General features: G+C 44.4%; 1 protein-coding gene across 1 annotated transcript in view; it reads right to left on the bottom strand.

Moving 5' to 3' along the window:
* Nucleotides 1–6,661: 6,661 nt before the first annotated feature.
* LOC143785872 (uncharacterized) overlaps nucleotides 6,662–11,543 on the bottom strand; it is a 113,337-nt gene continuing 108,455 nt past the window's right edge. Inside the window, exon 4 of the mRNA XM_077275007.1 lies at nucleotides 6,662–7,449. Coding sequence (XP_077131122.1) covers nucleotides 6,836–7,449 — 614 coding nt within the window. The 3' untranslated portion in view covers nucleotides 6,662–6,835. The remainder of the gene's footprint in view (nucleotides 7,450–11,543) is intronic.

The raw sequence follows: 11,543 nt of genomic DNA, 5'->3' as shown, positions 1-11,543 counted from the left end.
TATGCTAATGCCCATAATTGTTGTTGTGGAGCGTACACTACCGTTCAAACGTTTAGGGTCACTTAGAAATTAAAAAAGAAGAGAATGTCCAGCTTCACCGAATCCGTAAAAAAGAGTTTTCTTTATTCACAAACTTTAAGCATAGAGGATACAGACTTCAGCACGAACCATATGGGTTAGAATCTCAACGCGTTTCTGAAGACTAAGCCCCCTTAAACATGATTAAAGTTTGTGAATAAAGAAAACTCTTTTTTACGGATTCGGTGAAGCTGGACATTCTCTTCTTTTTTGGATTCTATACGCCTGGACACAGCGGGTCCATGCTCTTGAAGATTGGTTTATGCATCACGGGTGAGCTGGTTTATATTCCTTCTCACTTAGAAATTTCCTTATTTTTTTTAAAGAAAAGCAGGTTTTTCCAATGAAGCTAACATTAAATGATTCAGAAATACACTCTATACATTGTTAATGTGGTAAATATATATATTGTAGCTGCAAACGTCTGGTTTGTAATTCACTATCTTCATAGGTGTATAGAGGCCCATTACCAACAACCATCACTCCAGTGTTCTTATGGTACTTTGTATTTGCTAACTGTAAGAAGGCTAATGGATGGTTAGAATACCCTTGAAAACCCTTGTGCAAGTATGTTAGCACAGCTGAAAACAGTTTGGCTGATTAGAGAACCTATAAACCTGACCTTACTTTGAGCTATTAATCCCATAATCCTATTTAAATTGGCAACAAAAGCAGTTCAAATTGTCAATATATCACATTATCTACCAAAAAAGGTATGAAGTGACTAAGACGTAAATGAATAAAATAATTCTTTATTGAAACAAAGATTAAAATAGTTTAAAAAGACAGGGAAAAGATGGAAAAAGGGACCTCCAAATGATATCAAGGAATGGTACAGTCAGATGGAAAATATACAAATTATCTGCATTTAAGACAGTGTTTTCCTGAAAAGGTATATGGGCCTGTTAAATAGAATTGACTACAGTGTCATATTATCATTTTATGCACCCCTTTTCAGAAAATATAAATGTAAATACAGTCACATAACAACAGGAATGGAAAGTATATATATTAAGATGTCTGACCAGTAGCAGCCTAAGAGGGATAATGAATCATTATGTATCTCAGGAAACCCTTGCGGCTATTCCGCCCCCCCCCCAAATATCTATAATATAACGCCGGGAGCGTCACTCTGTCCGAAGCCTTTATAGACTGCGCAAGCGCAAGCGCCGGCGCAGTCTGGACCCCAGAGCGACGCTCCCAGGAGATCGCGGTATGCGTAAGCGCTGAACGCACACCGCGATCTCCAACGGAGAAGCAAGGACGAGCCAGGAGGCGGAGGGTGAGTATACTTACCTGTCCCGTTCCACCGACGCGATTCCGGGCCATGAATGTCCCCCTGCTCCCGGAATCGGCGCATGCGCAGTCCGCGCTTTCCGGCGCCATTTTCTTGAAGACACATTGCAGTGTGTCTTCAAGAAAATGGCGCCGGAAAGCGCGGACTGCGCAGGCGCCGATTCCGGCACCAGGATGACACAGAAATGAATGAGATAGCGCAAGTAACAAATTGCTGTGCCATGAGGCTGTGGCACTTCATGCCACAGCTATTTGTTACTTACGCCACCTGATTCATTTCCGCCGCCATTTTCTTGGTCCTGCTCCCGAAATCAGTGCCTGCGCAGTCCGCGCTTCCCGGCGCCATTTTTTTGAAGACACATTGCAGTGTGTCTTCAAGAAAATGGCGCCGGAAAGCGGACTGTGCAGGCGCCGATTCCGGGAGCAGGACCAAGAAAATAGCGGTGGAAATTAATCAGGTGGCGACAGCCGCCGCACCCAGCACAGCCGTCCACAGCCGACGCACCCAGCACAGCCACCCACAGCCGCCGCACCCACCACAGCCACCGCACAGCCGCCGCACCCAGCACAGCCGCCGCACCCAGCACAGCCGCCCACAGCCACGCACAGCCGCTGCACCCAGCACAGCCACCGCACCCAGCACAGCCGCCGCACCCACCACAGCCACCGCACCCACCACAGCCGCCGCACCCAGCACAGCCGCCGCACCCAGCACAGCTGCCTACAGCCACGCACAGCCGCTGCACCCAGCACAGCCGTCCACAGCCGCCGCACCCAGCACAGCCGCCCGCACCCAGCACAGCCACGCACAGCCGCGCCACATACAGCTGCCCGCACTCAGCACAGCCACATACAGCTGCCCGCACTCAGCACAGCCGCCCGCACTGATGGGGGCGCAGGATGGAGCAGCACGTGATAGGATGGGGGCGCAGGATGGGAGCACATGACAGGATGGGGGCGCAGGATGGAGCAGCACATGACACGGTGGAGCAGCACATGACAGGATGGGGCGCAGGATGGAGCAGCACATGACACGGTGGAGCAGCACATGACAGGCTGGGGATGCAGGATAAAGCAGCACGACATGGTGGAGCAGCACATGAAAGGATGGGGGCGCAGGATGGAGCAGCACATGACAGGATGGGAGAGCAAGATGGGACCAGCACATACCAGGATGGAGACCATATACCAATATAAATGCTCGCCACCTGGGCGTAGAACGGGTTCAATAGCTAGTATATATATATATATGGATCTGAACAGTAGCAGCCTGCTAAAAGAGATAATAGATCGTTATACATCTCAATAAACCCTTGCAGCTATTTCCAAACAGCCCACTGGAGGGCAGAAAATGTCAAATCAAAGAATGAAATGGATAATATAAGCAGTGGCTGTTGAAAGCTTAAAGCTGTAAAAGGAATCTGGTCACAGAAACATTTCTTTACCTGACGTTAGCTGCTGAAGTAATATGCAGTATGGAAGGAGGACTGTATCAAAACCCTGCGCCCGACGAGCACCGTTTCGCTATTCAGCTTCTTCACAGAGGGGGCGTTTCACATCCAGAAATGGGGCGTGTTGTTTTCGTAAGTCCACCGAGAAGTCAGGAAATATTGAGATTGTGGCGTTATCATGCTTGATGGGGCTTTTTTGTGTCGCCAAGCGTAGAGTGGTATCTCGGGCCTTACAATTTAGAATACATGCAAGGAATGGATGTGGAGGCCACCGGGTGGGAGAGGTCTGGTCAGGATTCTATGCTCTTTCTACCGCAAACTGTTGAAAATTTGTCCCCGAGTGTGTTCTTGAGCTACTCCTCCAGAAAACACTCAGGCTGTTGCCCTTCTGTGCGCTCTGGTAATCCGATGATGCGCAAATTATTGCAGCGCAGATGATTTTCCAAGTCATCCGCTTTTTGACGCCAGGCGTTTATTGATCCCGACTAGTGATAAGCGAATATACTCATTGCTCGAAATTTCCCGAGCACGCTCGAGTGGTCTCCGAGTATTTGTTAGTGTTCGGAGAATTAGTTTTCATCACCGCAGCTGAATGATTTACAGCTACTAGCCAGGTTGAATACATGGGGTTGCCTAGTTGCTAGGGAATCCCCACATGTAATCAAGCTGGCTAATAGATGTAAATCATTCAGCTGCGGCGATGAAAACTAAATCTCGAGCACTAACAAATATTCTGAGACCACCCGAGCAACGAGTATACTCGCTCATCACTAGTCACAATGTTTCATGAGCTGTACACTTTTTTCGTGAATCATCTTTTATTGTAAAGTGGAATTGTCAATTTTGCCAACTTCTTAGAAATCGCACAAAAATAGGGGAGTCCTTTCCAACCTCACTTAATGTTTTTCTGTATGTGATATTGGGTTGTCCTATCATTAGAGCCTTGGTATCTAAGAACATCTAGGGTGCGTAGAGGGGCGATCACTGAAAATGAGGTGCAGCTGTGAGCAACGAGTATATTCGCTCATCTTTAATCCCGACACTTTTAGTTTAGTGGCCATCCACCCTGTCCTCCAAGCTCTACAACCTATTTTCGGCCTCTGTTATACAGCCTCTCAGCCCCACTTCAGAATGTACCTCCTCAGTCTTCCCCGATAGGGATGTTTTACAGCTAGAGATAGCGTGTAGAAGCTGTTCAGTTACTTGCTTCATTGTCACATCCTCTTGATTTTCATTCCCCTCATTCTCGCTTATTTCAGATCTGCTCTGCTCTGTATTTTTAGCTGTTGAGGTATGTTGTTCCCTTGAGGAACGGGGGAGTCAGCTTGTTCAGTCCTGGCATATTTTTTATACTTTTCTGCCACATTTGAACTCTTCTCAGGACTCATTTTGTAGGGAGTGTGAGCAGTCTTTTAATAAAGTGAGTTCAGTTAATGGCTCAGGCCTCTTTCACACTTTAGTTTTCTGGCGACAGTCAAAATCCGTTGTAGGGACGGAGCCGTCAAAAAATAGTAAAAAATGGATCCGGTTCTTCGACAGATCCGTATAGCGGATCTTTCGAAAAACCAGATCCGTTGCATTCGTCTTTTCATCCGTTTCTTTAACAGATCCGTTGGCTGGCAGGCCTCTTGCGGGCTGGATGGCTGGCAGGCTTCTTGCTTGTATACTTCTTGCTGGCACATTGAGGAATGAAGCCACATGGCAGGTTTAGATTTGGGGATGTCTGGCCAATTGGCTACTAAACACAGATTTGGAGCATGCTCAGTGTAAAAAAAAAAGGAATCAGTTGCTGGATTCCGTCATTTGACGGAGAGCCATGGATCCTGCGCCCATAGGCTTCCATTATAGCCAACGACCGGTGGCACTGGATCCGTCACTGTCCAACATTTCAACGCAGACAAAAAATGTTACTTTGTCCGTCCTCTCCAGACAACGGATAAACAAATTCTGACAGATCTAGCGCACGACAGACGAAACGTGAGGCCATCCGTCATAATCCGTCGCTAATACAAGTCTATGAGAAAAAGACGGATCCAGAGGGCAAATTAGCTGGATCCGTTTTTTTTAACAAAACAACGGATTTTGACTGAAACAAAAAGACTGAAGTGTGAAAGAGGCCTTAGGCAATATAGGACTTTGCTCACTGTTTGGGGTATTCTATATTCCTTGTTAACAGCCTGGTCCATTTATATGCAATGCCTGTTTTTTATGAACTGTGGGTCCTGTGACACTCAGCCTGTGTCTATTGTTTGTTAGAGTTAAGGTACCGTCACACTAAGCGACGCTGCAGCGATAGCGACTATGCCAATCGCTGCAGCGTCGCTGTTTGATCGCTGGAGAGCTGTCACACAGACCGCTCTCCAGCGACCAACGATGCCGAGGTCCCCAGGTAACCAGGGTAAACATCGGGTTGCTAAGCGCAGGGCCGCGCTTAGTAACCCGATGTTTACCCTGGTTACCAGCGTAAAATGTAAAAAAAACAAACAGTACATACTTACATTCGCGTCCCCTGCCGTCCGCTTCCTGCACTGACTGAGCGCCGGCAGTAGCAGGGCACAGCGGTGCTTTCACTTTCACTTTGCGGCGCTCAGTCAGTGTGGGAAGCAGACGGCAGGGGACGCGAATGTGAGTATGTACTGTTTTTTTTTTTTACATTTTACACTGGTAACCAGGGTAAACATCGGATTACTAAGCGCGGCCCTGCGCTTAGTAACCCGATGTTTACCCTGGTTACCAGTGTAAAATATCGCTGGTATCGTTGCTTTTGCTGTCAAACACAACGATACACGGCGATCGGACAACCAAATAAAGTTCTGAACTTTATTCAGCGACCAGCGATATCACAGCAGGATCCTGATCGCTGCTGCGTGTCAAACTAAACGATATCGCTAGCCAGGACGCTGCAACGTCACGGATCGCTAGCGATATCGTTTAGTGTGACGGTACTTTTATAAGGCTTGCTATCAGTTCCTTATCACAGGGCTTTTAATGCAGCTTACCTCTGTGCCTGCTGGGAGTCACAATCAAAGTTTTCCACTGCCAGTGAACTAATCTCTGGGAGGAGGGTGAGAGAATCTCCTCACTGAATGAGAGAGAGAGAAAGAGAGAGAGAGAGACTTTTTCACTGTCTTGAAAATCCTTCCGGACATGCTCAGAGGGTAAAAATGTGATACGTCGCTGGATTCCTGTGTGTGACGGTCAGCGACGGATCCTGCGTCCATAGGCTTCCATGATACGTCGCTGACCGATTTTCCAACGTGCACAAAAAGTGTTCCTATGAACATTTTCTCTGCAGGACGGACCGCTATTTTACGACGGATCCAGTTCACGACGGATGAAACGGATGGCCATCCGTCACAATCCGTCGCAACTACAAGTCTATGGGAAAATGCAGGATCCTGCAAATTTTTTAACGACGGATTGTGACGGATTAAAAAAAAATGCAAGTGTGAAAGTAGCCTTAGCTCCTGTGTCCAGCAGAGAAACGCTGGCTGTGGGTCCCTTATTCAGGGCTCTGCACCACAGCTCCCAGGCTGTATCTGAAAAAGTTCATATCCCACAGTAGGCTGTGAGCAATTTCACTCCTCTCTCTCTGTACCTTAGAGCGTGGACCCAAGATGGTCGCTGACACCTCCAGAGCTGTATTGTGTGGTTGATTTGCAGTTCCCTGCCCAACTGAGGCTGAACCAAAACAGCCCCTCTGGAGCCAGGCTAAATTCACCCCAGGATGATGAAGTTTACAGGCTTACCAGACCCTCAGATGTCAGGTATAATGCAGGTTAATGTAAGGATGGCTGGAGCTCCTCTCAGATGCAACCTCTCAGTGCTTACAGAGCCACGGCTCCGAGACATTCCATCATTATTACTACAAAATGTGACATGTCAAATTTCAAAAATTAGGTTTGGTCACTAAAGAATTACAATGCATTCTTCCCAATGCGAGTTCTCTGATGTCTAAGAAGTTGAGATTTAGATAAAAAAAATATCCCACATTCAGGACATGAAAATGGCTACTCTCCTGTGTGCATTCTCTCATGTGTAACAAGAGTTGATTTCTGTGTAAAACATTTTCCACATTCTGAGCATGAAAATGGCTTCTCGCCTGTGTGAATTCTCTCATGTGTAAAAAGATATGATTTCAGGGTAAAACATTTCCCACAATCTGAACATGAAAATGGTTTCTCTCCTGTGTGCATTCTCTCATGTGTAACAAGAGTTGATTTCTGTGTAAAACATTTTCCACATTCTGAGCATGAAAATGGCTTCTCGCCTGTGTGAATTCTCTCATGTGTAAAAAGATATGATTTCAGAGTAAAACATTTCCCACAATATGAACATGAAAATGGTTTCTCTCCTGTGTGCATTCTCTCATGTGCAACAAGAGTTGATTTCTGTGTAAAACATTTTCCACATTCTGAGCATGAAAATGGCTTCTCGCCTGTGTGAATTCTCTCATGTTTAAAAAGATGTGATTTCAGAGTAAAACATTTCCCACATTCCGAATATGAAAATGGCTTCTCTCCTGTGTGCATTCTCTCATGTGCAACAAGACTTGATTTTTCTGTAAAACATTTCCCACATTCTGAACATGAAAATGGCTTCTCGCCTGTGTGAATTCTCTCATGTTTAACAAAAGTTGATTTGTCTCTAAAACGTGTTTCACATTCCAAACATGAAAATGGCTTCTCTCCTGTGTGAATTCTCTCATGTGTGACAAGATGATCTTTTTGAGTAAAACATTTCCCACATTCTGAACATGAAAATGGCTTTTCGCCTCTGTGAATTCTCTCATGTTTAACAAAATGTGATTTATATGCAAAACATTTCCCACATTCTGAACATGAAAATGGCTTCTCTCCTGTGTGAATTCTTATATGTTTAAGAAGAGTTGATTTCTCTATAAAACATTTTTTACATTCTGAACATGAAAATGGCTTCTCTCCTGTGTGAATTTTCTCATGTGTGACAAGATGATCTTTTTTAGTAAAACATTTTCCACATTCTGAACATGAAAATGGCTTCTCTCCTGTGTGAATTCTCTCATGTGTGACAAGATGATCTTTTTTAGTAAAACATTTTCCACATTCTGAACATGAAAATGGCTTCTCTCCTGTGTGAATTCTCTCATGTGTAACAAGATGATCTTTTTTAGTAAAACATTTTCCACATTCTGAACATGAAAATGGCTTCTTTGTGGGAGCTTTTTTATTTCCCACACTTCTTCTGTGACTTTTATTTTGTTTAACAGTCTGTGATGAATTAGGACAGTGTACTTTAAAAGGATCCATGTTTGAGATGTTGGCATGTTCTTCATATCGGTCTTGTGCAATGCTTTTTTGGATTTTGGAGCTGCTAGTACAATCATCTGTCAAGAATATAACTGATGTGATTTTTGAGTCAAATAATCTTAATGCTTACATTTATCTAAATATAAAAGACATTACGAAAATAAAAAATAAAAAAATACATAGAAATTGAAAAGTGTGTATCAAAGTTCTATTATTAACTGACTAAAGGTGTAATTTAAATGATGTGTTGATTTGACAAAGAATGTTCATTCTCAATCATTGGCCAGTGCAAACATCAAATAATAAAACATTTGTCATTGGTCGCATATTTTTATATGAGAATAAAAATGATCGTTGTTGACAGCACATCATCCCCTTTGTATAAATTGAGGATGTTCTGCAATAATAAAAAAGCCATGAGATAAGGAAACAAATCATCATTCCTTCATCAAAATGAAAGCTAATAAGCCCCAATCACCTTCCTATACCATCAATCACTGCTTATTGATGAAATTATATTCGCCTTGCAGCCACTCGATTTTATTCTTCAGGAGAAGTAGTGGGCTGTAGCAGTCACCTCTCTGTTAGAGCTCCATGCAACACCTCAATACCTTTAACCCCCGGAGCTTTTTTCAGTTTTGCGTTTTCATTTTTCGCTCCCCTTCTTCCCAGAGCCATGACTTTTTTTTATTTTTCCGTCTATATGGCCGTGTGAGTGCTTGTTTTTTGCAGGACGAGTTTTACTTTTCAACAACAACATTGGTTTTACCATGTCGAGTACTAGAAAATGGGAAAAAAAATCCTAAGTGCGGTAAAATTGCAAAAAAAGTGCAATCCCACACTTGTTTTTTGTTTGGCTTTTTTTTCCTAGGTTCACTAAATGCTAAAACTGACCTGCTATTATGATTCTCCAGGTCATTACGAGTTCACGGACACCAAACAAGTCTAGGTTCTTTAATATTTAAGTGGTGAAAAAAAATCTAAACTTTGTTTATAAAAAAAAAAAAAAAGCGCCATTTTCCTATACCCGTAGAGTCTCCATTTTTCGTGACTCGGGTCAGGTGAGGGCTTATTTTTGTGTGCTGAGCTGACATTTTTAATGATACTATTTTGGTGCAGATGTTCTTTTGATCACCCGTTATTGCATTTTAATGCAATGTCGTGGCGACCAAAAAAATGTAATTCTGGCATTTAGATTTTTCTCGCTACGCCGTTTAGAGATCATGTTAATTCTTTATTTTAATTTATTGATAGATCGGGCGATTCTGAATTCGGCGATACCAAATATGTGCATGTTTGATTTTTTTTGTTTTATATTTAACGGGGCGAAAGGAGGGCGATTTGAACTTTTTTTTACATTTTTTTTATTATTACTTTTGGCATGCTTCAATAGTCTCCATGGGAGGCTAGAAGCTGCCACAACCCGATCGACTCAGCTACATAGAGGCGATGATCAGTTCGCCTCTATGTAGCTGAATTACTGTCTTTCTATGAGCGCAGACCACTGAGTGGCGCTCACAGCAATCCGGCACTGACAACCAGAGAGGTCTCCAGGAGACCTCTGGTTGTTCTGCTGATGAACCAGTAACCCCCGATCACGTGACGGGGGTCACCGGTGTGCGTATTTCTGGCACAAGTGTAGGAAGCGCCATTTAAATGCCGCTGTCAAGAGTTTGATAGAGGCATTTAACTAGTTAATAGAAGCAGGTGAATCGCGATTCCACCCGCGGATATTACGGGCGCACGTCAGCTGTTCAAAACAGCTGACATGTCCCGGGAAAGATGTGGGCTCACCGCGCAGCTAACATCAAAAGGGAGGGATACTAACCTCGGAGTACCATTACACTCAATGTCAGTAAGGGGTTAAGCGAGAAGCTGCAAGGAACATATTTCTATTTCTCCTTGTAGCCGCTCTCCCAGTAAGGCTACGTTCACATTTGCGTTGTGCGCCGCAGCGTCGTCGCCGAAACAAAACGCATGCATCGTGCGGCCCTATCTTTAACATTGGGGCCGCATGGCGCCGCATGTACATGCGTTGTCATGCGTTTTGGTGCGTTGTACGCCGCATGCGGCATTAGGGCGCACCTGTCAGGGCGCGGCAAACGCAACATGTTGCATTTTTTGTGTGGCGCAGACTTTTTAAAAAACGCATGCGTCGTGTTTGCGTCGTCGATGCGCCTTTTTTCCCATTGACTTGTATTGACAACGCAGACGACGCAAGTAGTTGCGTCGTGGTGCGTTGTACGACGCATGCGTTTTCCAATAAAAAATGCAAAACATTGTCTAGACTTTGGGGGGGGGGGATGAAGAATGACTCAATGCCAAAAAAACGCATGCGGCGCAAAACGCTGCGTTTTTTGTTCAAAACGCAACTGCGTTTTTGTTTGCGTTGTGCGTTGCGGCGACGACGCTGCGGCGCACAACGCAAATGTGAACGTAGCCTAAAACAGCCCAACGTGCTTTAAATACTATTTACTTACAGATTACCAATATACCTGCAGGTAAATCGCATTTTTGTAGCTGACATGTTATCTTTAGAGGTTCAGGTAATGACCTGTAACAAGCACTGATTCATGATATGGGAGCAGCTTTGTTCTCTCCCCATAGATAATAGATGAATGATTGGCCGAACCGTCACGGCTATGGTGGATTTCAGAGACAGTGCGGTCAGAAGGCTCAGGTACAAGTAATGTCTGTACTAACATCTCTAATTACATGTCTATGTCTGCGGTCTGGACTGTTTTAGAATAATAAAGCAAAATTGGTTTCCATATTGCATCCTGTGGTGTGTGCTGTGGAAATCTATATCCATCTATCTAATGAGTGCATGTGTGTGGGCAACCAATCACTAAGCACAAGTGTGTGTATCAGCCACGCCCACTCCACATAGCAACCAATCACTAAGCAGCTTTCATTTCACCAGAGCTGTTTATAAGAAGCTGAGCTGTGATTGGTTGCTATGAGGAACAGTTTTCCTTGTGGACAGTTGTGGTAACAGAGACCTATTATTCTTATCATTTCTATGGTGTTATTGTCCCTCTGTAAAGCTGGAAATAGCATAATTTATTACCGTGCTGACACAGACTGCAGGGGGAGCCCAGTATCACACAAGATATGATTAGATACACGGCTCAGCAGACTATCATACAGGAGAGGATTAGATACACAGCTCGGCAGACGGTATCACACAGGATAGGATTAGATACACGGATCTGCAGACTATCACACAGGAGAGGATTAGATACACTGCTCGGCAGATGGTATCACACAGGATAGGATTAGATACACAGCCCAGTATCACACAGGATAGGATTAGATACACAGCCCAGTATCACACAGGATAGGATTAGATACACAGCCCAGTATCACACCGGATAGGATTAGATACACAGCCCAGTATCACACCGGATAGGGTAATTCCATATCAAGT

Source organism: Ranitomeya variabilis, chromosome 7 (genome assembly GCF_051348905.1).
Source record: "Ranitomeya variabilis isolate aRanVar5 chromosome 7, aRanVar5.hap1, whole genome shotgun sequence".
NCBI classification, from domain to species: domain Eukaryota; kingdom Metazoa; phylum Chordata; class Amphibia; order Anura; family Dendrobatidae; genus Ranitomeya; species Ranitomeya variabilis.
This window is presented reverse-complemented; position numbering and strand designations above follow the sequence as displayed.